The sequence below is a fragment of the Streptopelia decaocto genome, assembly GCF_964273445.1.
Source record: "Streptopelia decaocto genome assembly, chromosome: 6".
Taxonomy (NCBI): domain Eukaryota; kingdom Metazoa; phylum Chordata; class Aves; order Columbiformes; family Columbidae; genus Streptopelia; species Streptopelia decaocto.
Genome location: NC_138660.1, coordinates 5,010,841 through 5,038,816, shown reverse-complemented (window position 1 = coordinate 5,038,816; position 27,976 = coordinate 5,010,841). Strand labels below are relative to the sequence as shown.

Here is a 27,976-nt window from a genome sequence, read left to right as displayed (position 1 = left end):
TCCTTCATATCTTTTATTAGTAACCATCAACAAAAAGTTGCCTAAAATGTTATGAGTGATGACATTAATACAAAGAGGCAGAATTTTCCAGGTATGTTTTTCCAAACTCCATTGCTTTTGAAAACAGGATAACTCAGAGACAGTGAATTAATTTTTGAAGTCTGCCAGTCGATCTTGTCATTTGCTCACTAGCGTACCAGATTGAAATCTGCCAGGCTAAACAGCAACTGCGTGGTGCCTTTATGGCTGAGAATGATGGTTTGCTCCAGAACAAATGAACTTTTATAAAAAAAAACCAAAATCCCCTTCACAAGCAGATAACAGGATCTGACCAAAATTACCTACTGTAGACAAAAGGTGGCTTTTGGAGCAGAAATTCATATCCGGGACAAAATAATGTTGTATGGTCTCAAGACATACATTCACAAAAGTAAATAAGATTGCTTAGTAGATGGTCTGTGACGCACTGCACGCGTCCACGCTAGCGTGGAATGGCACAAATCCTGTACGGGTGGGGCTGCAGCGTGCCCCCCAACATGGGCTCTGTGTTGATCTTTGTCACTCCCTCGGGGAGCTGGAAGGTGAATGCCCGCAGCAGGTTGGCAAAGAAAATAAAAAGCTCGGTCCTTGCTAGATGTTCCCCCAAACACACACGGTGCCCTGCAGAAAGAAGAAGGGAAGGGCAGTGAGTTAGCCTGACCTCAAAAGCGATCAGATTCATCCTCATGCAAAGCAAAGGTTTTCTTGATAAGTCCAGAATTTCTTTCGGACTTAATGCAATCAGTGACATAAAACTTAATGTAATTCTTCCTTTAAAAATCCTATCTGCAGCTATAGATAACTGTGCAGCCCTTCTGCTCTGAGCTTTGCTTCATTTACCTCAAAAACCCCCATCTTCATTTAAAGGAATTTTTTCAGTCGTGTAAATGAACATTAAGGACTTGATCTTCCTGGGAGATGTCAAGCTCCAGTTTTGTATGCAGAAAGCATCAGCACAGCTGCTTGCAAGTACTTTCTAAATGTATGTCTGGTGTCAAAATGTATTCCCCAAGTCAATAACCATAGTCATTAGCAGAGAATTTCTTTCCAAAAATAGGGTAACTTAGATGTACAGATTTGTCAGGACCACTCTGATTCTCCATGTTATTATCTGTTCAGTAGAACAAATGTTTATAGTTGGATAGGGAAATGTTACTGATATTAATCATGTTGATTTTATAACTGTTTTTCTAAAAGAAGTTTAAAATAAATGACCAAGACGTTTTTAATAAACATCTAATTCTACAGTCCCAATCCAAACCATAACTGCTTGTGCCGTCAGTCCATTTACCTATTGAGAACGGTAAAAAGGCTTCTTGGCTCACAAAGTTTCCATCCTTATCCAAGAAGTGACCAGGGTTGAACTGTCGAGGTGTTTCCCAGTGCTCTGGGTCATACAAAGATGAAGCGATATTTGGTAGAACGATGGTGCCCTGCAAGGAGAAAAGCACTAACTCAGATCTGGCTGCCAACCCTCCCCCAGCAGGCAGAACCGGCCAGGCGAGACCAGTGCCAGTTTATTTTCAGAGTTTTATGCAGGTAGGTTCCTTTCCCCAATAAGAACTGCAAGGAACACAAGGTCTTTTTGTTTCAGAATGTCAGTCCCACCCTGGCAGTGGAAGTGGCCACGTCACTAGAAACTAAGGACTTTATTTACACTAAACCTGTTTTTACTTCTAATATTAGAAGTTTCTGTGATTCAGTCTCTGAAGAAGGCTAGTTGCTTCATGCTTTTTCCTGGATCTTTTATAGGCTTTCTGCAGGCAAAATATCTGGCAGAAATCTTTCCGATGGCTTATCAGCATGAATCAATCACAGCACCCTTCAATATCAGTCTCTGAGGTTTTGTCTTCAATTGGTTTGTAGAAACCCTTGCTAAAAGCTGCCGATAACCTTTTCCCAAGAGCTGCGTCACTAAGCTCAGCCTGGCAGATGGTTTCTTGTCCTCCTTTCCATTCAGACTATGATGCAGAGGTATCCAACCCCGCTGCTGTTGAGAACAAGATCCTGGCACAAATAGATTTAATGCACACTTTGCTCTACTGATGCAGGAAAGGTCTGTAGTGATTGGGAAACCATGTCTGTACCTTTTTGAGGGGAAAGCCGAGCAATGTAGTGTCCCTCACACACACCCTGGGCATGCCAACCGAGATAATGTTGCTGAAGCGCTGAATCTCATGAATCACAGCATTTGTGTAGGGCAGTTCTCTCCGATCCTCGTAGCAGATTAACTGGGAAGGACCCAGCACGGCATCCAGCTCCTTCTGCACTTTCTCTGTGGAGAAATAGTCACAATTTCAGGTGCAAAAATGTATCCAATATTTTTACCAATTCCATTTTCAAAGACACTTTAGAACTACAAAGACAGCAACAAAATTATTGTAAAAAATGTAAGTAACTTTTATAAAAGAAATAGAAGTAGCAGGGTGTCCCAACAGCTTAAACATGTGGGAGCTCTGCTTCTGGGTCTGAAATTCCTTGACTGTCGATTAAGAAAAGGGATTTGTTGCTCAAAAATTTAAAACTCTTGAAGAGTTGCCTTACTAAAACTTAAATGCAAGAGATAACTGATTTTTCTTTGTATTTTCTTTTGGCTAGATGTCTCAGGCGCCTACAGCCAGAGCTCTCTGGAATTTAAGCCAGATGAATGTGGCCCTTAAAAAGCTTAATTCCTATTAAAAGGAAATGGTTCTATATGAAACATGATGGAACTGCATAACAGCATAATATTTTCACTGGGTGTCAACACAGGCGAAAGTATCAATGGGTAGCAAAAGAAGCCACCAATTAAATGAGGATAGATATACTGGTGTCAGTTCTTTATGAGAGTCTAGATGTGATGTATGACTCAGAAGGATCACTCTGCACACACCCTGCTTTCCCAAGTCTGTGCAAGGTATAATATTTAGATAAAGAAAATTATTTAGGTCAGTCAGCGCTTTCATAACCTTAATTACATTAGGTGATAATTACCATGCAATAACACAAGATTAAGTAGACCTTCTTGTCTGATAGCTACAAGGTGAGTCATTTTTTCTTGTCTTCATCTCCTTCCTTAATTTAAAATTCGGTTCTCCTCTGGGTATTTGCACACATTCTGATACCTAACAGTGAGATTTCTGTAAGCCAGCATTCTTTCTTTGGTTTTCATTTCATGCTCTATGAAAATGACTGATGGTTATTTAAAAGCTAGACTTAAGAATAAACTTCTTAAATATACATAGATCTAACAGATGAGCCATCAAATTCTCCTCCGGACTGGAGTAATTTCTGTTGCAAGAAGCTTAAATACAGCCTGTGACTGCTGTAAGAGCTTGCACACGGATATTCCGGACCTACTGATGCTCCCTAGCACAGATCTACCAGTACAAAAAGGTCCATGTACCTCTAGCCATACACTGGTATCTAGGAAAAATCTCTGATCCATGAAAATGTTATTACTTGGCTGTTGCACTAAAGATATTTGTGGTGTGCTTATCTACTCACCTTGGATGTCTGGATTTGCCACCATATAGAGCAGACCCCAGTTCAAAGTAGTGCTGCTTGTCTCTGATCCACCCAAGAAAAGGTCGTTTATAGAATAAATCATGTTATCTTCATTGTATGTAGACCTGGGTACACCTTTGGACTACAAATGATAAGAAGAAGTAAAGGTTTATACATGAAAGTTGGAAAAAACAGAATAGGTTTAAATGTGATTTTATCATTGGTTCCAAGCTGCAGTGTGTTCTGCCTACAGTAGAATACAGACTGATAAAATAATATTAGACATCAGAGGTGATTATCTGTTACCAGTGTAAGGACATGTATGTATGTGCTATGAAAGAATATTATAGTTTGGGGGAATTAATGATCTAAATTTAGGAAGGTTATGCTCACGTGTCTTGAACCTTTCTTTTGCCAACTGGAGCAACTGGAAAGTGGGCAGGATGTTTTTCCCCTGTTGTGGTATCATCGAATCTTTTTATATTGCCCCTGAATATCTATTACAGACAGTTCAATTTTTTAAATGACCAAACTGGGAGGATTTCTACCCAGCAGACTCCCAGAAGAGCTCACTCAAACAGTTTCTTGTCCACTGATGTTCAAGTCTCATAAATCTTAGAACAGCAGAGAATGACTTCAGAAGCAGTTAAACACTTTGGAAGATCAAATGTGTTAATATTGTGTCAGTCTAAAAATATTTAAAACAAGAGGATCCAAGGAACTAGAAACCAGTTAGGCTGATATCCAGCCTGGACATAAAAAAAAAAAAATATAGCAGCTGATATGGGAATCAATTAATAAAGAATTACCAGCTAGAAATACAAATTAATACTATTTATTATAGCACGGAAAACTGATTTTGGCAAGGAGATCTGATTTGATTAGTTGATGGAATTACGAGCTTGGATGATAATGACAGTTTCACAGTTGCAACATCCTCAGAATTCCACGAGGTAGTTACTTTTGTTCCATACAATAACAATAAAAAAAAATCAAGCAGTATGAAGTATTCTTAAAACATCTGCTAAAAGACTGAGGGACCGGCTGACAGAAATAGCTAACAGCCCTTCTTCCCTTGCCTTGTCAGCCCCCACTAACACCAGTCTCATCTTGTCGCTTCCTCCTTTTTCTTGCTACTGCCAAGCAGAACAGGTAGAGGAATATAGCCCATTGCAGTGGAGAAGAGGAGAAAGGAAGAGTGATTAAGTGGAGGTAGAAGGAGTCACAGAGGGAAAGGGCATCTGCTAGTCCAGGGATTGGGGAGGGGATCCATTTCCCAAGAAATTCAGAGAAAAAGTGATCCTGGTAAGGTCTAGAGAAGGGAGTGATATGTGTCCCCACTCACAGCTTATGCAAGCCTCCTACAGCCTTTCAAAACCCTATGGATTCCCATCTACAATGTCCTTATTTGTTCCAGTTCACTTTGCTTGAAACTTCACTGAGCCTGGCACTCTGTTCTTCCCAGCCTTGCCTGAAATTCTGCTGATTCCTAGATTATTTCCCCACAAAATGCTCTCAAAATCCAACTGTCCCCTTTCAGCAAACTCTCTTGACAAACTTTACCGGCCAAATATCCTATCCAGAACATCCCACTCTGTCTCCCTAACACCTTCCCAGTTCTCTCGTGGTCCACTTAGAAATTCAGTATTCTTTCCTGGAGGCCTTAAATTATTTTGTAACTTGTGCCAATGAGAAAAAAATGCCGCATATTAACCTGCCCTTTAACAAAAGGATTGCAAAGTACTGTGGCATGTCAATAATAAGAAAGGATTTAGCAAGTCCATGGTTCCTGGATTCACATTAGAATGTCCATGAAAAGTAAAAGATTGTGATAGTAAGGCTCAGAGTGGATGATTTAATGGTCCATTTCACCTTATTCACCATGAATGGACGATCAGGCAGAGCAAATACTTACTTCTTCAATGTGAGCCAGGTAAAAGTCAATGAAATCCTCCAGTTCATCTGGCACCCCACGCTCCCTGTGCAGTCTGATCTCTCTCCTTGTAAAAGAGCTCAGGACCTCGTAGCAAGACAACGCTTTCTTATGAGGACCAGGGAGACGGCACATCAACCAGGGGAAGATTTCATACAGCTGCGGGAGGGACACACAAGAGGCACCACAAAGTCTCTATCACTAGAAAATGCATTTTAGGCCTACTAAAAAGAGAAGGTAATATTCATGCTAGTATGTGGGTTTGGCATGATTAGTAAAATATTCTGACAAAGACTACGCTTATGTTTTCAAGTTGTGAGACAATACACTATACAATTTCTATCTGCGTTGGTGGTAAAATTCAAAGTTCCGCAGACTATCAGCTCAACCACAAGCCAAATTAGAAAGATTATAATTAGAATGAGTTATATTCATTGATTCAGTTATTCAATTCATGTATTCAATTACAACGAGCTGTATTCAGACATATTAAAAGTGAGATCCTGCCCTCCAGTGGAGAATACCGGGAAGGAAGAAGCAAAGCCTTTGCAGACTGTGCTCACCAGGATGAGCTCACCCAAAATTAGGGCCGGCTACCAGCAGCTGGCACACGAACTCAGTAATCTCATTGAGCTCTGAAGGGCCCTCAATAAAACTTGAAACATCTGAAGCCTCAAAAAGCTGGGAAACAGTGCCTGACTTTTTTTGAGCGCTCTCATCCAGAAAAGAAGGGGTTAGCTGACATAACCAGATTAATCTTATTCTTCTCTCTTACTCTTTGGCAAAATCTGGCCTAAGGATAGGTGCTTTCTACCTATTATGATAGCCAGAAAGTTCATTCTGATTTTCAGCCTGTATTTAATGCCTGGGTAATTTGTATACATTATTCTTGTACCTGCAGTGTATTTTGTCTTAATAGTTCTTTTCCTGCTTGAAACATGATCCCATGATTTATTTATCAGCAGAAATTCTATCTTTTCTCAGTCTTCATTTTGCTGAGCTCTTCTAGTACTTTCCTCATTATACCACAGAAGGGCACATTATTAGGTGTTCACTGGAGTCTGGCTGAATTAGACTATACTTTTGTCTTTTTGGAAAATCAGTTCTTTTTGCCAGACATAGAATTATCAGTGAATCATTGCCTTATAACAGAAAGGCAGTAGTCTGGCCTAGAACTTCATATCCTTTTGTTAATTCCATCTCCGGTATTTTTTTTTTTCTTCCAAAATCTGTTCAGAAGCCTAATATACAACTGTGATCTTATTAATCACATATGGCTGCCCAGATCACACACATTCCTACTCTCAAATGCATGTGCTTTCCCATTGCTATGGCACCCGAAATGCAAGTGGAATTTAGCTGTCAACATCCAAGACAGGAACAGAGTCCGTCCACCTTCTTGGCTACAAGTCCTGCCAAAACTCCTCAATTCCTGGAGGGCCCCGGTTCTCCCATTCAGTGCCTGCCAGCATGGAATCCAGTTAGGAAATGGGGATGTGGACACAGCAATGGCCACTTTTTACATTATGCTGAGTTGCCTTTGCAACCTGGAGGTGGGAAGGTTGCAGACTTCCCTCTGGAATGTTTTGAACCTCTGTTCATATTTCCCAGAACAGGATCTTATTCATTGGACTAAAGCAAAGGTAGGACAGGAAGGAGAGATGAAGAGGAGGTATATTCTCCTTCCCAAAACCAGGTGTCACCTGCCACCACTACACAAAACTTACAGGACCAGGGCTAGACTAGGCAAAATAGAACCTGATCCTAACTCTGTGAGAAGAAGATTGCTCCATGGGGTTTGGGAACAGGAGGAAATCTCTATATTACAGGGATTGCTTATGTGTTTTACATTAAGATGCAATTGCATAAAATGTTTGGGAAAACTTTAGAAGTGGAACTGGAACCTGGCCAACTTTGAATATGCTTCTGTGCAAAGCAGGCCTCTTCTAGGGTCAGGAAAGTCCTTGGCTCTCATAAGAGTGTTGATTGTTTTGATTGCCGAGCTCATGGGTACATTTGCTGGCTTAGCTTTTCCTGTCTTCTACTGCCTGTGTCTAGAACTGCTCCTCACTCATTGAAGGAGTAGAATTTCTCTGGGAACTCTTCAATCTCCACTTCTTTTAGAGGAAATAGAGATAAGTAGCCACAGGCAAACACTTAGGTATTTTGGTAATTCTTCTCTTTGTTGACTGTATCTAAAACAGTGTCTAAACCTGGCATGTGAATCACGCTTGCAGACCTGACATTTAGTATTTAACAATCATGACGCCCAAGGCTGGAATCTCTTGTAGATGGGGGTTGAGAAACCAGGTAATAAACGTGACCCAGGAGCAGCCCATCAGCTTGTGCCTTATCACAGTGCTCACACAGGACAATGAACACAAAAGACCAAGGCTGATATATGGAGCTCTGCTATCACACTTTGAGGTAGTGCACTGTCCAGCAAAGCTGCATGGGACACCACTCACCCATTCGAAAACTTCTACTAGAGACAGTGCAGACGAGGGTGACGAAGCTGGTGGAGTCTTACGAGAAGCAGTTGAGGGAACTGGTGCTGTTCTGCCTGGAGAACAGGAGGCTGAGGGAAGACCTTATCGATGTCTACAACTGCCTGAAAGGAGGCTGGAGCATGGAGGAGGTTGGTCTCTTCTCCCAAGCAGCAACTGATATGACAAGAGGAAATGGCCTCAAGTTGCGCCAGGGGAGGTTTAGATTGGATATTAGGAAAAAATTCTTCCCGGAAGGGGTTGTCGGGCATTGGAACAGGCTGCCCAGGGCAGTGGTGGAGTCACCATCCCTGGAGGGGTTTAAAAGGTGTTTAGACGAGGTTCTTATGGACATGGTTTAGTGCCAGAGTGAGGTTATGGTTGGACTCGATGATCCTGAGGGATCTCTTCTAACCAAAATGATTCCATGATTCTACGCCTAACAGCTACCTCTTGAATCTGCATTTCTCATTTTCTGTCTTATTCAGAAAAAGCAAACAGATTATTTACTTACATGATGAATAAAGCTGCCTCCGAATTTGAATAGATATTCTGTGGCTCTAATCAGTTCACGGAAGGTTTCATCCTCTCTGGAAAAGCGGTGTCCGTAAACGACAGCACAAATGACATTTGAGACAGCATGAATGAGAGGGTATGAAGGATCCAGGGGTTTCCCTGCAACCATAATAATAAACGTCACTCTTAATGTCTCCTATCTACTTTAGTGAAATGAGAGAATGTTTTAAGCTACCCAAAGAGCTTTCAACAGAGCATTGCATTTCACAGAGAAGCAGCAATCTTCTTACAAAATTGCAGTATCAAACTGATTCTTCACACCTGTGCTGCAATCTCATAATCCCAGGAGTCTGTGGCACTCTAAAGAAACACCATGTGAATAAAATATTTTGTAATATGATAGAGCAAATTTAGAGGTAAGAAGAAAAAAATTCTATGTAATTTTTCTGTCTGGCACATTCAAAATAGGTCTTGAGCATGGAAATGTCTGAGAACACTCTGATCAAAGAGAGTCTGAGGGAAGAACCATTACAAGAGAGGAAGCCTTATTCAGCAAGGAGACAAATACATGCAAGGCTACTATATTTTACCTGAACTTGTTAGAGATGTACGACCTCCATTAAGATAAAATGTCATAAACTAATTTTAACCACTAGTGTCAGTAATATAATAACTAATTTTAAAGCAATTATTTCAAAACTTAATCCAAGAAGACTATTTTATGACTCCAGAATAAACTACTATCAACAACTGTGTTTATGTTTGTAACAATGCAACTGTCCGACACCCAACGCACGATTCTGATTAGCAACTTATTTTTCTGGGCTTTTATTTCCTACATGTGTGATCACATCTCAGTCTCTCCTAACTCTTAAACCATGGGACTTGGCTAGATTTAATGACTTTTAATAGATACAATGCTAGCCACAGCATGTCCTGGTTTACTGTGCCTTTGCATAATGTTCAGTATTGGGAAATCCAACTCACATACTCTTGACTGGATTTTTCAGGATAAAATATTGTGACAAAAGACAAGATTCTAATCAGTGCTTTACAGATCTCATGCAAATGGTGTTACAAGACTTAATTCATCAGTGTTGAGAATGTGTCCATATCTTTATGCACCAGCACCATATATGAGCCAGCGATGTGCCCTGGAGGCAGAGGTGGCCAACATCATCCTCGGCTGCATTAGCAAAGGCATTGCCAGCAGGTCAAGGGAGATGATCCTTCCACTCCAATCAGCACTGGTGAGACCGTCTGGAGTGCTGAGTCCAGTTCTGGGGTCCCCAGCACAAGAGAGATCATTGACATACTGGAACAAGTTGAGCAAAGGGCCACAAGGACAATTAGGGGATTGAAGCATTTGATGTAGGAGAGGCTGGAAGAGCTGGGGCTGTTTAGTCTGGAGAAGAGAAGGCTCGGAGAATTATCTTAGATGTGTATAAATGCCCAATGGAGGGGAGTAAAGAACATGGACCTAAGCTCTTCTCAGTGGTATCAAGTGAGGCAATGGGGAAATACTGAAATACATTAAATCCTGTCTGAACAGAAGAAACCTTTTTACTGTAGGGCTGATGAAACAGTGGAACATGTTACCCAGAGAGGTGGTAAAGTCTCCACTTTTGCAAATATTTAAAACCCAACTGGACTCAGCCCTAAGAAACCTGCTCTGATTGACCCTTCATTGAGAAGGGGTTAGACTAGTCCACCTTCAGAGACCCCTTTCCACTTTAAGCACTCTATGATATAAATAGTAAGTAAGCTCCAGTTTTGCTTCCTAATTTTAGTAGTTCTGTAAATAACTTTGAACAAGAATAGTCTCCCACTGGGTTTGAAAACACAGCACCGGGGTCTTAGCATTTTCTGTCCATTCCACATGGACCCTGTAAGACCCTGCACACTCTCTCATGGAACAAAAGCTGCCCCTGATATCACGGCAGGGCAGAGAAGTTCATACACATACACATCAGACTAATGACAAAAATGAACCAGTATTTATTGCAGAGATACCTTTCATGCTTGCAAAGAAGTCTACTAGGTAGTGGGCCTCTTCTTGAACTCGATGTTCCAGGCCTCTTTTTCCCAGACCAAGGTTGCGGAGAGTCCTCAGTGCAAACCTTCTCTGCTGCTTCCAGGTGTGACCAGTTGCCAACATAATCCCTGCATCCATTCAAGGAAGAGCTTTTTATCATGCTAATATTAATTCTAGACAAAGACTGCATTAAAATATTTACTAAACCACAGAATATAATGAAACTGTTGCGTTGCCTATGAACACAAAGATGCCAAGGAACAGCTGTAGCCGGTAAACACATGGAGGCAGGGATAAAAGGGACAAACTTAACTGGGTAATAAGATGACTTTCAGGATTGAGCTTGATTCAAGACAACAAATTATCTCAGAAATGCTCTCTGAAGCACTTGCTTCCCACTCTTTTCTATACTTGGAGCTCACTTGACCAGGGTGATGGTTCCATGAAGGGAAAATGGGAGTCAGGGAGAAAATTTCCTGTCCACAGGCCAGAAAAGTTCAGTACTTGGGCTTTGTGACAAATATCTTCAGAAGAAATAAACATATACTAACAGGATCTTTAATGTAGTATAAGAATCACCAATGACTAAAATAAATTAAAATTAGAAAAATTGAAGGTTTCCTTTCAAAAAAGTAAAGGTCTCAAATAAAAGAAAGGTTGTTTCACAATGCATGTGTTCATGAATTTGCCGTGTGGTTGGGGAGTATGAAACCTACAGTGAGGTTGAAACAGAAGTGCATTGAATCTCTAAATGCAACTGTGAGAGTAAGAAAATATTCATAAAAGGAATAGAATGGGAAGAAGATCCCACATCAAGCTCAGTCTCCAGTTGAAAACGTAATGGTGGGAGGCAGCGAGTCCAGGACAAGGAAACATGCCCTTTCCTGCCCTTCCTCCACTTCTCTGTGGCACAACCCACATCTCATCACCTCTGAATCTGCTACGGGGAATATTTCACACAAAGCATTATGAATCTTTTCTCTGTTGCTGGTCTCTTCCTCCTCCCGCTGTCCAAAGGCTATTTCGTTACTCCGTACTTCACAGTTCACCTGGCAGTCATTCCTCATAGACAAACCCTGCCACTGTGGTACCTTCGGAAATGGTTACAAGCTACAAAAGAGCTGCAGTTTGTCAAGGTGGTGTTTCTGTGCAATGTTTATGGCACGATATTCTCACCTTTTCCTTTGGCCATTGCTCTGAAGAAAGGAGACACCAGCCTCCCAGAAACATCTTCAGGGTGCGTGGTCATACCATCCTTAACTGCCTGAAATCCATTCAGTATGATGACTGGGGCCCATCCAAACCATAAGGTGAATATGTTACCGTGAATTTTTGCCAGCTATAGATGGGAGAGAAGCCAGGAGAGCACAGATGAAATCCCACATGCTGCAAACAGAGGATGAACCTGTTTTGACACTGATTACAGGACTAGCCCTGAGGTGGAATGATGCTCTCCACCTTTCCCACAAGATTACAATTATCTGTGAGGAAGGATGAACTCTCTTCCAGCTTCCACTGTTGGAAAAAACTGAGTATTCCGGCTTTTCAGAGCCACAGATCTATGCCAAGAAACATTAAGTAGCTTTTATTACCGTATATAAGCCAAAGCTAAGTTCACAATGATTCATGTGATAAAGGGTATTTTCTATGCATGAATTTATTTCAAGAGGGTTTCTCTCATTTGTACTGGTAAAGTGGCACAAAGGGAACACAGAAATGTCAGGGGAATAACTGGCTCGTAGAGACCAGACCAGTTACTTTCTGCTTTCCCCCTGCTCATTTGCCTATTTCGGTACTGGAACCTGAGTAAAACCATTCCGTTTCACGGTGTCCGTACTCCCTATCTGAACCCGCCGTGTGGTCACAGCCACTGACAAGCCTCCTCCACATCCCAGTGACAGAAGCCACTGGAATTGTCTATTGAGAATCCTGAAAGCACTGCAAGAATCAACAGAATGAAATGGAGGTGGCTTTGTGCCCAGGACCCCTCAGAAAAATGACCAACAAAAGGTTTGTGGGTATTTTTAAAGATCCTGTCAATATAAACAAGCATATACACAGATAGTGCATCCTAAGTATCTATTTACTCTCCATCTAGAGACTGCCAGTGCTCGGAAAGCTAAAAATCTATGCTTTGAAAGTAATTTTTTAAAAACAATATTTCTTTTCCCTAACTGCAAATCTGACATATTATCCCTAGAGGTATTGCATCCAAAATTATATCAAGCTTCACAAGAATTTGTCAAATCCAGTGTTAACAGGTGATGGGTTTAAGTGTCAGAATTATTTTCACACATTCATAGCTTCCAATACCACATTTCTTAGCTTGGAAAACTGCTCTATGCTGCAATAATTTTTCTTATTTTGCCAGTCAAACCAGTAGGTCCAAACCAAACCAAATGCAATATCACAGTGGCTAGTTAACAATGACAGTATGTTACCAATGTAGTTTTGAGAGAAGATGTTTTCACATAGCAAACAACATGAGAAATGAGAAATTATGAAGACTTCTAAACAATCAGGAGTATCTGAAAATAAATACCTTCATGAGGATATCGCGGTTAAACTCAAAGTTCAGCTGTATCAAGGTTCCAAAAACTGGGAGAGGGACTGGTCCAGGAGGAAGCCGTCTTCGCACTCGTTGCAACTTCAAAAACTGCATAATTAGAAGAAATACAGCCACGGCTATAAGAACTTCACTTATTGTCAACATTTTAGCATCTGCTTTCACTAGCTTGTCTTTATTGAAAGTAGTCTATTGAAGCTGTAAAGGCTGGTTGCTCAACCAGTTCTTTCATAAGAGTTTAAATTTCATATAATAATCATTCCCCGCCTCTAACCCTCCCTCTATATCATCAACCACTCCCTTCTGTCCCACTGATTACATTCTCATGCTCAAGCATATTTAATAGATGCATATCCTCTACCTCTTCTCATTCAGATGATATTTGTCAGATGTGGTTCACAGGATTTGTAGGAACGGTCTCTTAAAAGACTAGGGCCAAGATTTTCCAGGCAATGTAGATTCACATATCCTCATGTAAATTCTTCATCTAATTTTCTGAAACAATTGTGGACAGTATGTGCTCCTACCAAAACTTGATGAGCGCTTCTAGAAAAGCAATAGCCATACATACAAATTAAGCATACAAATGTAAGTGGATATTAAATCTTAGAGTTTTTAAAATGTTTTGTATATATTTCATGTACACATACATACATCCAGTAATGGATAAAAGTTAAAAGCCCACGTTTATCTTCAGATACATAGATGAGTATCTATCATTTAATACAAAAAGCAAAACTTGTTATGCTTTCAAATGTAATTGAAAATTTTAATATATAACCTCATTTTTTTTTTTCTAACCTATTTGCACTGGGTAGCTTCACTGAGGGGTTTGCCTGCTTCTGAATTTCCCCTTTCAATCTTGACATAAAGGTGGATACCCTAAAGCAGGGGTGCCAAACTCATTTTCGCCTGCATAAAAGTCCTAAAATTATATTCAGCCCTTTGAAGGCAACCGTGAGGTTGCCGTGGCCCCCAGTGAAAATGAGTTTGACACCCCTGCCCTAAAGACTATTTTGGGCTATCACCAGAAAGCTTGCCAGATAAATAAAGCGCACGCATATAAAAAGTACAATTAGTATGAAACACGGATTAAAAAAACATGGGAAAAACCTACTGGGAATCTTGAGCTACAACCAGAACTAAGGGCCCCAGCAAGAACTAGTCATGACATGTGTACCATACTGGGTAACCTGAGAGTAAACACAGTTTGTAGCCAAGGCTCTTTGCCAAGGCTCAGCATATGCAGGACGAACAAACCAGCTTCAGCCGAGCCTACAGGGAACCAGACCATGAAAAACATGTGAGAGGGATTCCGGGCACCACATAACAATGACAGTTCCAGCGCCGTGTTACTGAAATGCTAATGGAAAAATGGCTCCTTGTGGAAAATGCCCATCTCCTGAAAGCAAAACACTTGTTAAAGAAATACGTTTTCACTAATCTACTGAAAATGTGTCAAGAAGACTTGTGCATCAACTTGCTTCTTTCAAGGGCGTCTTTGAGACAGAAACTGTTTCACAGGATTTGTGGCTCTGGGACAGGAATCTCATTTATCCAGAAAGAGCAGCCTGGTGTTTGCCAGCCCCCAGGTAAATCAGCCTCCAACCACCGCACTTCACTACTGCTAAAGCACAACTGATTAATGCGTTATTAACCAAGAAAGGCAGTGACTATGTTTCTACAAAAGCTTTGTTTGTTTCCAAAATAGCTGGTGTTTCAAGGCACCTATTTTTAGTTTTACTCTCTACTTCAACAGGAAAAAAAATTCTCCTTAAAAAGAAATACTGATGAGTTGTTTTACCTGCCCTGTATCCAGAATAATTTTATAAAATTTACTTAAAATGTACGAGTTGATCAGATTTTTTTCAGTTGGAATCAATGTAGTACCCTCCCTCGCCTCTTAGATATTCAAAGATTTTTCCACCTAGATTATTTTTCTCGACAGCAAAAGCCATTTTTGTCCAGTGACATTTCCCGTGGGAAAGTGAAGAAGCGAAGGGCGGGGGCTCTCAGCAGTGCCAGGGCTGCAGCCTTGCAGCAGAATCGCTCTTTCTTTAGCCTTGCAGCCTTGAATTTGCACATTATCAGCTATTTCTTAGAAATCCAAGTATTCAAATACCACTGGTCCCTTCAGTCCCTTGTGAGATTCACCCACATCCTTTGTCGTAGCCCGAACACCAGCCTGAAGCTCTTCCTTCCTTATTTCTTTGGCATCATTTCTGCCAGTGAGTTCAGCTGACATGGGGAACCATGTCTCATGTACTGGCCACTTCAGGAGTGTTTAAAACCTTTTCCCTGGTGGTGTTTTCCTGAGGAAGATTTCCTGTCTTTTCTGGAATTTGGCCCTCTGCTTCCGTCTGTGATGTTTCATTATATTTGTATGGCAGGCAACAAAGATTCAGTTTAAATTCCAATATCCATCTTAGGTCTCCAGTTTCTCCAGGGCTATCTTTGTTTCCATCAGATTTTCAAGTGTAAAACTCTGAAACATTTGAGTCCACCTAATTTTTTCCATATACTTGTCTAGGATGGCACAGTTCCTTGGACCATGCATATTAAACACAATAACTCATCCCCAGTGATGATTTTTAAGTAGTAAACATCTCCAAGCCTTTCAGCAGAATCCAGACATTGCAGCGTGCAGCCAAAACCCTCCCGACGCAACCAGTTTCCTAAATGATGAAGTAACAGCTGCAGGGACTCAATCTAACATCAGGGACGTGGAAGGTCCTGGGAGCATGTGTTGAGACTCAGAAAACCAAGAAACAAGGATCGAGCAATTTTTGTTTCATGTGCAGAAATGATGATACTTGGTGCCAATTACGTTCTCCAGAACTAAACACATTTTCACAACAAAATGAATGCGGTTGTTGAGAGTATTAGCAAGGCCCTGCCAGAGAGAAGAAGGGAGAAGCTGGCACTTACCCTCTTGGTCTTTTTTTCTTAAGCTTTCCAACAATCACTTCTTTTTCAAAAGGGTACTTTCTTACTGCTGTTAGTGACAATAAAGACTCAAGCTGCTTTCTTCAACGACGACCTTATTCCCCCGCATCTTCTGCTTGTGCAGGTGAAGTGGCTGCAATCCATCCTGTCATTATCAACTTTTTGTATTAATACATACAAAGCAATGCTGTTATGGAACACAACTATGGCTACTCTGTTGTACATTACTCACTTTGTATATTCTTTCTTCATTATTATTATTATTATTATTGTCTATATCTTTCCCCTTTTGCTGCTCCATTAAACTGTTCTTATCCCAACCCACAAGTTTTGCCTTTTGTTTCTTAATTCTCCTCCCCATCCCACCGCAGCATGGGAGGGGTGAGCGACACGTGGGTTTAGTTGCCAGTGGGGCTAAACCATGACAATCCGGTATGCAGATTATCGATTTCACACATCTCTGCTTGTTATAGACTGGGTGATACCTATTTTGAAATACAAGGAGGTACCTGAAACAAATACAGCTGATAATGATTTCAGTCCCACAGCACTATCATTTAATCAGTGTATAAAAATAATCCTTCCTGTGTTGGCATACAGTATCCCCTTCCTATGTCATACAAGAAGAACGTACTCCTAATGCTAGTGAAAACTAGTAAAATGTTAAATATCCACTTTTGCCAAGCCCTTAAGCACCATACTCATAAAAGTCTTCAATAGTTCTTCCATAGTGCTAAATCATCTGTTGGCCATGATATACTAATTTATGCTGACTGATGTGAAGTCAGTTAACTATGATGAAGAATCCACTAAAGATCTGAAAGAATAAAAGAAGCTGAATAAATTATTGGAGGATCTAGAGCAAAAAACACCAGAAGACTACTTGTCATGCAAAGACATGCTCTCCCGTTGCTTGTCAACCAGCTGACTCATAAAACAATTTATCAACACCTTGTGTGTGCTCCCTGTTGTTATTTGTCTTGCAGTCCTTGCCTTGCCTGTGCTGTGGAAACCTCTCCACACGTGGCTATGAAGCTGCTCCCCTATTTTCACCTGAAGGGCTGAATTACTGCATGTTGTAGCGAGTGAAACCCTGAACTGTCTTGCCAGATGTCAACGATAGAGTTGTATGCAACAAGCTCGCACAAAACCAAACCTGATCAGGCTTTGGGAATGTTATCTCAGATCATGTTATCTGCCTCTCTAGGAAGAGTCCTAGAGCTTCTTCTCCCTCCTGAACCCACTAATAACCTGCGACAGACTGAGAGATCTCTAAGTCTATCTCCACAAATGCAGCTGTGGCTTATGAGAAATAATGCACAGATCTTTAATCACAAGACTTCTAATTCATAGACTGCCTCAGGTTCTTTTTTTTGTAATTCCTCTTTATAATTAGCAATAAATAAGGCCAAGTCCTATTGCTTCCTTTAATGTCTTTATTTGTTACACATCAGGAGAAATTAACCAAGATTTTCCAAACAGAAAACAAGAATTAAAGATGAACACTTCGTAGGTACAACCCTCAGGATGCAACTGTCTGAAAAGCATCTTTCAGGGCAGTGATTAACCAAAGGAAGAGGAAAGCAAAAATCTGAAGACATACAAAAAGGGATTCACATGCAGAAGCCACCTTGCAGAGTGAGTCTTCCCCGAATCTATGGGGCACCGTCTCCTACCGTGGAATGGCACAGAGCTGGTAGGGAGGTGGCTTCATTGTGGTCCCAAAAACAAACTTTGTATTGACTTCTTTCACTCCTTCTGGCAGGGTGAGCATGAATGCCCTCAACAGGGTGGAAAAGACAATAAAGAGCTCCATCCTTGCCAACAGCTCCCCCATGCACACACGGTGCCCTGTGGAAAGAGAGAAAAGGCAGTTGGCCAAAAAGGATTTCTATCAAACCTCCCTTTCTAGCCTGCTTGGGGTTTTTGGTTTTTTGCTTGTTTTCTGCAGACTTTGTCCTTATATCTTCATTTAATGATTCAGAACTAAAAGGCTGCTTGTATTTCCACCAAAAGTTTTAATCTATATTTACAGCAGGCAGCAAGACATCATAGAGATGATCACCAGGATTGCATAGTTTACATTTGCTGCCTTCGGAGTGCCATACATTTTGCTGCTACTACTTTGATAACTGGATCTCCCTTCCAAGAGAAAAACTGGATCTGTCTTTCAACAGAAACTTTTCTATGTGTCTTTCCTTGTCTTCTAATCTTTTCCACATTCAATTGGGTTTCTCTCTTCCTGGAGAACAGTGGAATGTGTTTACACACCTATTTGCAGATTCCTTCCAAGTTATGCTGGGGAATGAATGGATCTTAAGTTGTTATCACACGGGGTAAATAAATTGCTGTTCAGTGCACATACCTATGGAAAATGGTAAGAATGCTTCTCTGTTTATAAAGTTTCCATCTTTATCCAGAAAGTGGCCTGGGTTGAACTGATCTGGTGTCTCCCATTTTCCAGGATCAGACAGAACAGAGTCGATATTTGCAAAAATTGTGGTGTTCTGAAAAAAAGGAGCAGCGGCTTCAGTTCTGTCTTACTGTTCATATTCATCAGACAAGCAACTAATGACCAAGGAACAAAGAATATAAAGTCCTTAGTTAAAGTCTCAGGTTTTCAAAAATGAGATCAAGCTTTATAACATTTCATAACAAGTTTAAGCTGTTGAGATTGTTGCGACTTCCTTTCCTTTATTATTTCCTGCCAGTAAGTTCAATAAAACAAATGGTTAGGGTTTTATAATGTTTGTATTCTTAAAATGTGTTGCTTTTATTTTTCCTATAGGCACTAAGTATTTTTATTACTTATTCAGCTTTTGAGTTACAGAATATCACGAGTATCAGTTTAATTTTTCCTGTTATTACTTGATAATTTCTGGAATGCTGGAGTTGCTTTGAGCAGATCCAGAAAAGAAAGGATGAAAATGGAAGTGTTTTGGGAATCACGAGCTGAGGTGGCTTCTGTATTTAAAAAGTTACAGTAAATCAGTTTGAAAAAGCATTACAAGTGAACCAGACATCAGATATTCAAATATGCAGCATATTTGTACCTTTGGAACAGGAAAACCCAGCAACTCTGTGTCCTTCACACTCTGTCTGGGAAGCGCGATCAAGACTATATTGCTGTACCTCTGGATCTCGTGAATTACAGCATTTGTATAGGGCAACTTTTTTCTGTCCTCGTAGCAAATTAAATGGGAACAACCCAGAACAGCATCCAGCTCCTTCTGGACTTTCTCTAAAGAGGAATATTCAGCTTTAAATACACAAGAAACAATCTATAAAGTCTCTACTCATAACTTTTCTTATTGCTTTTTACACTAAGGATAACATCCAAAAATGTGAAAAAGATATTTTATAAAATAAATATGCATTCAAATCCACCTGTGGATGACTTGAATACAATTTGACACTGAAGGTGTTTATAGGTTGCATACCCAAGTAATACTTGAGAAATAACGGTAGCTGACAAAGTCATTCTATAAGAATATTTAGTTTCCTGTTACATTTACTGCTCTGAGGTAATTTATAAAAAGACTTTTATTAATATTTATTTTTAGAGGCAGAGAATCAACTGGAGTATGAAATATTCATTGTGTTTTGGGAGACCACATTAGTAACTGATCAAGGATTTTTCTTCACTCAGAACCACGCAGATTATCCTTGTCATCCACAGATGGTCTAATTGCTATTCTGTAATTACCTGCCTTGGGAAGCACGCAAATTAATTTTTCTCAAGGACTTCTTTTTTTTTTCACTTACAATCTGAGCTGAAATGGTAATTTCTGATTAATTTCTGAGCCAAAATGGTCCGATTAATACTACAGCCTTTATCATTGCAATTAGATTGACCCTGTGCATCAGGAAACTTACAACCGCTTCAATATACCCTGAGAGGGTGAAAGATCGTGTGGAGAATATTCAAAGTTTAGGTGTTTTGAAGAGCTGTTTGGTAACAGCAATGGAAGATCCTTCCTCCTTACCATTTCCACCGTTTTCTTCTTGCCAGCCTCCTGCTGTGCCTGGTACCCAGCTTAAATTCTCAAATATGAGGCCTCTGAAGTGATTTGTATACCTTTCAATCCTTTCTACCTTGTACACGCTGACTCTTTCACCTATTTTCCTCTACCAACCTATATATTTCTTCTGTGAATATCATTATTAAAAGCCTACAGTTCCGAGGTACCCCACTCTTTTTTTGAATATCTATTTATATGTAGATATCTACGTTTTTAAGCTTCACAAAATAACCACACATATTAACAATCTCCCACTGCATTGAAATGATTTCAGCTGCAAAGAAGCCAGAGGCACATCAAAGAATCACAGAATCACAGAATGTCAGGGATTGGAAGGGACCTCGAAAGCTCATCCAGTGCAATCCCCCCATGGAGCAGGAACACCCAGCTGAGGTTACACAGGAAGGTGTCCAGGCGGGTTGGAATGTCTGCAGAGAAGGAGACTCCACAACCTCCCTGGGCAGCCTGTTCCAGTGTCTGTCACCCTCACTGAGAAGAAGTTTCTTCTCAAATTTAAGTGGAACCTCCTGTGTTCCAGTTTGAACCCATTACCCCTTGTCCTATCACTGGTTGTCACCGAGAAGAGCCTGGCTCCATCCTCCTGACACTCACCCTTTGTATATCTGTAAACATTAATGAGGTCACCCCTTAGTCTCCTCTTGTCCGGCTCCAGAGCCCCAGCTCCCTCAGCCTTTCCTCACACGGGAGATGCTCCACTCCCTTCAGCATCTTGGTGGCTGCGCTGGACTCTCTCCAGCAGTTCCCTGTCCTGCTGGAACTGAGGGGCCACAACTGGACACAATATTCCAGGTGTGGTCTCCCCAGGGCAGAGCAGAGGGGCAGGAGAACCTCTCTGACCTACTGACCACCCCCTTCTAATCCACCCCAGGTACCGTTGGCTTCCTGGCCACAAGGGCCCAGTGCTGGCTCATGGTCATCCTGCTGTCCACCAGGACCCCCAGGTCCCTTTCCCCTACACTGCTCTCTAATATGTTGAAAAGGATGACCTGAAGATTCCACTTTGTCCGCAGTGAATGTCCAATCATTATTGTCAGCGGAGGGGCAACAGTGCAGTTTATCTCATCCAAGAGCTGACTTCTCCACCTGATGAGATGAATCGCACTCTGCATTCTACATGGATCACTTAAAAACAAAACCTACAATGACCAGCCTGTGTCTTAAAAAGATAAAGCATGGAAAAGATCAGTGCACTTTCAGCTGATTCACATCCTACTTATTAGTTCCTCTACTATTCTTTGAACAAGCTCTACTACTATTTGTACATGTGTAGTTTCTAAAAATTTGCAGAACTGCTTGGGTGCTTACCTTGAACGTCAGGATAAACCACCATATAGAGCAGTGCCCAACGTAAAGTGGTGGCTGTAGTTTCTGTACCTGCTATAAAGAGGTCAAAAATAGTCTGGCTCAAGTTCTCTTCATCATATGTAGAATCAGTATTTCCTTTAGTCTGCAGATGTGAATTGGAAAGATCAAGTTAAGGCACACATAAACAAGTAAGCCACCTTGCATCACAGGAACATTTACTAATACTACCCAAAATGAAAAAAATAGCGGGGAGGGAGGCTTAGTTGATAAAACATTCTGAATAATGCAAAAACATTTTCTAGTACATTTGTCAATTTATCAGGTTTTTTTCTGCAGCCATAACGATGTTACTACTTGTAAATTCTTCCTACGCCTGCTGCATCCCATCAGAACAGTCAGTTCTAGTTGTACTTTAACCATATGCAGATCTGTTATTATTGTGGTATACACAATTTACCTGTAAATCTGCTTACATTTTTACTTCATTCTCTCCCAACATCTCTTAGTGTCAGCTTTTAAAAATTCATCTACCTATAACATTTTCTATGGAGAAATTGTACACCTCTAAATTTATATTAGACATCATTATAATCAAAGGAGCACTTAAAATCTCTTTGTGTTAGTGGAGCGTAAAAAGAGTTCAGAGAGACTCACTTTATCTATCTCATCCAAATAATAATCAATAAAATCTTGATTTTCATCTGGTTTTCCTTTTTCTTTGTGGCTTTTTATTTCCTTTGCGAATAGCGCGTTCACAAAATCGATGCTGGACGCAGCCTGTTTAAATGGTGCCAGGAAACGGCTTGCAAGCCAAGGAAACCTTTCATATACCTGTAAAAGAGATATTTTAGATATGTGGTATTAATGACATTAGCAAAATAAACTTGAATCCTAATACAGGCTTTTAGGCAGTGGAAAAAGCAAATGAAAGACTCTGATGACTGCACCTTCACCTTTACATTGAAGGGAAAGTGCTTATCCCATGACTCACTAACATCTGTCCTAATGCCATTTTTCCCTGGAGCAGAATTTCTTACTCTTATGCTACAATTTTGTATTGAGATGTACAAAGAACAAATGAATTTCCCCTGTACCCCAGTTCTTTGCTAGGCTGAACTTCAGTAGCAAGGACCTCCATATAAAATACGCCCCTGTTCTCTGGTTATCCAACATACTTTCTATCTCGTCACTAAAAAGAACAGGTCCAGGCTGACTGCCTTGACACGTTAACTGAAAGTAGAAATATCCAAATCCAGGTTTAATTTCTAATTGTAGGATGCAGAACCTATGGGGATTTTACTCAGACATGCCTTCTCATCTGTGTGGTCTGTAAAACAACTTGATGAAGTAGAAATATTGAGCCGTGTAGATTCTTTACTGCTTATGCATTTTTGTAAACCTATTCACATTATTGCACTTATCCCATTATAAGACCACACCTCAGCGGAAAAGAAACAAAATACTTTTTACATCAATTCCATTCTTCTGCCTCATTTCCCTTTCTTTTTCCCGTTTTACAGACTGCAGCATGTCCTTCCAGTTTACAGAATTACTGCAGTTTAAATTATCCATTAGATCATAACTCTTGGGCTTACCTATTAAAATGGCAGCTGCATTACAGAGATTTATCTTCCCACTACCCTGTTCAGATTCCTGGCTTGTATTTCTTATTTGTCCTACTGCAGAATTTTGCTTAAATCTACCTGTCCTCTTACCAGGAAAACAGATCAGTACAGACCATCATTAAAGGATTGTACACTGCTGTGAAAGCACTGTGGAGAGCAGGACAGAATGAAATATTGGACTAGAATGTTTTTGTTAGCCATAGACACACTATTAAGAGTTGTTAAGAGCAGCTTATACAAACACCTACTGAGAGAAGTTCGGAAATAGCTGATTAGAAGATGACTTAGGAATCATTCCATCTGTATCTTCTGGGAGAAAAAAATTACAAGTATCAAGTTAGTCTCAAGTTCTCTAGGACCTTGATTACAGCAGTTTCCAATTAGTAAGAGACAGTGGAAACTGCTGGAGAGAGTCCAGCGCAGGGCAACAAAGATGCTGAAGGGAGTGGAGCATCTCCCGTGTGAGGAAAGGCTGAGGGAGCTGGGGCTCTGGAGCTGGAGAAGAGGAGACTGAGGGGTGACCTCATTAATGTTTACAGATATATAAAGGGTGAGTGTCAGGAGGATGGAGCCAGGCTCTTCTCGGTGACAACCAATGATAGGACAAGGGGTAACGGATACAAACTGGAACACACGAGGTTCCACTTAAATTTGAGAAGAAACTTCTTCTCAGTGAGGGTGGCAGAGCCTGGACCAGGCTGCCCAGGGTTGTTGTGGAGTCTCCTTCTCTGCAGACATTCCAACCCGCCTGGACACCTTCCTGTGTAACCTCATCTGGGAGTTCCTGTTCCGGCGGGGGATTGCACTGGATGAGCTTTCCAGGTCCCTTCCAACCCCGGACATTCTGTGATTCTGTGATTCTGTGAAATCACGCGAGATGCAAATCCTTATGCGTTCCAGTGAGTTCTGCAGAAGCAGGCTGCCTTCCACACTAGTAAATTGATACAGTATTGTGGTTCCCCTTTGTAAATGGTTAATAATAAAAGTGCCCTGGTTGAGGCAAATGGTTCTACTGGTTTTGCAGCTGCACTCACAGCTTCACACAGAAGCAAGACAGCGAATTCTTCTGTCTGGTGGAGCAGATGTGAAGTTAGGAGCTGCTGTGTTGAATGGAGACAAATACCACCCAGCAGCTAATGGAGAGTGACTTCCAGCATGTGTGACTGAATTCTCACAGGGACGTGCAGGGGTGGTACAGGTGTTGCTGACAAAAACTGTTGGAAGAAGCTACCGTTAAGCAATTTCATTACATGTTAACTTTGTGCACTACAGTTGCTCAACTATGAAGTTAGCTAAGAGTAGTGAAGGAGTAAAGACACATATTCCTCTTGACCTTGCTTGACAGTCGTATGATTTGATACAATGAAAAAAGCCACTTTGTCAGACAGAATTTAAGATAAGCCTATTTCAGAGCTTTTCAGATATTTTAACTTGTATTTTCCTACTGAGTTGCCATCGTAGTTTCAAACACTGAAGTTGTACAAGTAGATGTACAGCAAGTCCTTTGTACCTCTCCCAAATGTGTTGCAGCCTCTGTGTTTCCATCCCTACCCACCAGCCAAAGGAAATTCCTGTGCTATGATGCATCATAGACAATTAAAATAAGTTTTGAACCAGGCATCTGGAAGTACTGATGTATACAATTCCAGTTGCACTATTGTGGCTGTTTTTCTTATAAAAGTAACAAGCAAGTTGCTTTTTTCATTGTCCATATAAAGTAAACAAACAGAAAATTTTCCTCACAAAAAAAGAGGTGCTGTTCACAAATGCTGTTATAGTATCAATGGATTCAATCAAGCGCTGAAAATTTTCATCATCTTTAGAGAAGCGATGTCCAAAAATCACAGAACAAATCACGCTTGAGACGGTATGAACAACAGGCATAGTGGGGTCCAGAGGTTTTCCTGTGAACACAATGAACAGCATTCACTATTAACACTTACTGTTCCTGCTTTTCCCACTGATAGGAGAGCTGATAACACTTTATAAGCATTTCTGACATTAATTAGATTCTCAGATGATAAATTGCAATTTATTAGTAAAATGCATGAGTAAAAGGTAACTTCAGACATCTAAAAAACACTGTAGGTTTAAACCAAACCAAAACAACAAACCAAAGACTCCTGGTGGGAATGCAATTAGTAGTCATAGTAATTATAAAACCACCCAGATTTCAAAGAATCTTGGCATCAGTAGATCTCACGTTTGGCAATAACCAGGGTTCAAAGAACATCAGCTGAACTGAAAAGAGATTCACCTTCTGTTCTTTGCTTCTATCCTTCAAAACCGCAATAACACAATAATTGAGCATAGCTATAGATTCACCCCATTATTCAGCAACACAGACAGAACAAACTGGCTAAGAAGTAATAACACCAACAGACAGGGACCGTGGCATCCCAGTTCTAAATTTGTACTGCGTGGTTTCACACGCAGCACTTCTGCAGGTAAATGTCTCCTGCAGACCATACGCTACGGACCTTTGAGCCTCAGCTCTGCGTGTACACTTTAAATCCCTTTCTGTAATAAAATCACACAGACTGACGTGCACATTGAGTCACGTACCGTTTGTTTTCCGCAAGTGTTCCACCAGATCACAGGCCTCCTCTTGGAGTCGATACTCCTGCTCTTTTTTCCCTACTCCCATTTTCCTCATTACTGCAAGTCCAAAACGCCTCTGTTGCTTCCACACATGACCATTAGAGAACATAACACCTAGGATCATAATGAACTAATGCTGTTAACACTTTATAAATTAATGAATTGATACAGTTATTGTATTTTTTCAAATTTTTGCAGGTAGTAAGGCAGCATTCCTCTTCCCTCTCCTTTCTTCTTCCAGTTTAGCCACCTATCTCCTGTATAGAAACTCTTACAATAGCTATATTCTGCCATTATTATTCCGACAGAAGAAATGTTTGATAAAAAAACTCATGAAAATATGAATTTTTTTCCACTGTAACATATGGACATCAAGGTATCTAAATCGCTTTCCAAAATCAGGGTTAAACCACACAAAAAATACTTCGTGAAAATAATAATTACCATTTCCATGAGTCACAACATGAAAGAAAGGGCTTATTGGCCTTCCAGCAACGTCTTCAGCGTGGACAGTCAGACCTTCCTTCACTGCCTGAAACCCTTGTAGGACAACTACAGGATGGTTTAAAACCCACAAGGTGAAGACATTACCGTGCATTTTGGCCATCTGTAGAGCAAAGCAGCACCAGGACAACATAGGTCAGAATGAGGACATTTAAATCATACAAGATGAACCAGATCTTCTACCTTGGCGGATGCCCCAGGGATGATTGACCTTGAGTAGAGAGCAACAAATCTATATATATATAGCTCGAAGTCAGGTTTCTAGCCAACATCTCGTTTACTAAAGATAAAGATGTTCCTAAAATGTCAGGCAGCCAATAATGCCAATGTCTGTTATGTTATTTATCGCACGTCTTACAATTCAAACTCATTGCAGATGAATGTTGGTAAGAGGAAAACGTTTGGCTCATGAGTGTAAATCCCTGCAAAAGCAGCTGAGGAGGTGGGTAAAGCAGGAATCAGCCTCTGCTTTCCAGCTCAGCTAAAAATTTTGCTCCCTGGGAACAAACAAGAGGGAACAGATATGAACACTGAGAAAAATTCATACACACGTGCTTCCACATTTGTGTCTAATGTCATTTTTGGAAGGACTAATTAATGGCTTTTGAAATCTTCGGATAAGCAATACTACTCTTCAGGACTGGGAGGTCAGAAATAGAAGAAAATACAACAGACATGCACTGGCCATAGTTTTATGTTGTGGGGTCATAACTACCTTGTCTTCAATATGCGACTTGGGAGAGGAGAATGGGTAGGACAGGGAAGAACCAGGGAAAAGGAAGGATGAGAACAAAATGTGACAGTGAGGTGCTATTATGCATTTATTTAAAAGTTAAATATTTAATATATATGTAGGGGGAATGTAAAACACTATGATACAAATTCTAGAAGTGCTGTGACTTAGGAAAGAGATTGAATGTAGGCACGCGATGAACTCGTTCGGCTACTTAAACACTCAATCTGGCTCAGCAAACTGAAGTCTCTAGTGAAAATCTGACCAAATTGTATAATAAGTCAGAAAAAAATATTAAAAAAAATATTAAAAATAATCCTCCTTTCTATACTTGAAACACATAGGCACTTCGTAATTATTTCATGTCATGTTTAGAAACTGCCAGTGCAACAACAGTCAACACACAGACATGCAAAAGACTGCATGGAATTAAAGAGTCTGCTTTAAAATGTGTCTTTTTCCTACATGCAAGACAGGAATGTTATTATCAGTATTGTTTTGTTTGTATGCACATGAGGTTTTAACAACATATGCCATAGTAAGCTGGAAATTTTTCATACCGAGAAGTAGATACTTTGAATGATCCCCATCTATTTTCACATTTACACAAGTTAGAACAAATCCCCTCCTAGCATTCAAAATAAGACTATGTTAAATAGTCACATTTACTTTTCAATCAGTTTATGAGTCCATTAATTATTTACCTGAAAATACATACCTTTTTAAGGATGTCATGATGAATTTTGAAGTTCATCTGCAGCATATTTCCAAAGAAGGGATATGGAGTTGGCCCAGGAGGAAATCGTCTTCGCATCCATTGCAGCTTCAGAAACTGCAGAAACAGCAGAGACACCACAAAAACCAGCAGCACCACACTTACTGTTAACATTTCACTTCTGATTTACAAGCCTGCGTTGTCCTGAAACACTGTTCCACAGATGATAGATCCACTTTATCTTGCTTTGCTGGTACCTCCCTAAAAGAGAAAAAGGTGTTGAAGCTTCTGTGCCTCTCAGTCCTTCCCTCTTTATCACTTTACTTCCCCATCCAAGAGAACCAAATGTTCTTATTTTTAAGCGTATCTGACATCATTCCATAATATTGCAGCCACAAATCTGACAATCTTCGGCTCTCCATGGTATACAAAATGCAGGTTAA

General features: G+C 40.5%; 2 protein-coding genes across 2 annotated transcripts; both read right to left on the bottom strand.

Moving 5' to 3' along the window:
• Nucleotides 1-481: 481 nt before the first annotated feature.
• On the bottom strand, nt 482-13,208 carry LOC309441557 (cytochrome P450 2J4-like; the record flags this gene model as incomplete). The annotated part of the gene is made up of 9 exons (XM_082056347.1): nt 482-660; nt 1,331-1,472; nt 2,127-2,314; nt 3,526-3,667; nt 5,441-5,617; nt 8,459-8,619; nt 10,474-10,623; nt 11,672-11,834; nt 13,038-13,208. 9 exons carry the CDS (start codon nt 13,206-13,208, stop codon nt 482-484), a joined length of 1,473 nt encoding a protein of 490 aa, XP_081912473.1.
• A 4,471-nt stretch (nt 13,209-17,679) lies between these two features.
• Nucleotides 17,680-27,707, bottom strand: LOC309441556 (cytochrome P450 2J2-like; the record flags this gene model as incomplete). Its single annotated transcript, XM_082056346.1, has 9 exons — nt 17,680-17,858; nt 18,373-18,514; nt 19,061-19,248; nt 21,356-21,497; nt 22,010-22,186; nt 24,724-24,884; nt 25,546-25,695; nt 26,026-26,188; nt 27,537-27,707. 9 exons carry the CDS (start codon nt 27,705-27,707, stop codon nt 17,680-17,682), a joined length of 1,473 nt encoding a protein of 490 aa, XP_081912472.1.
• Nucleotides 27,708-27,976: the final 269 nt, after the last annotated feature.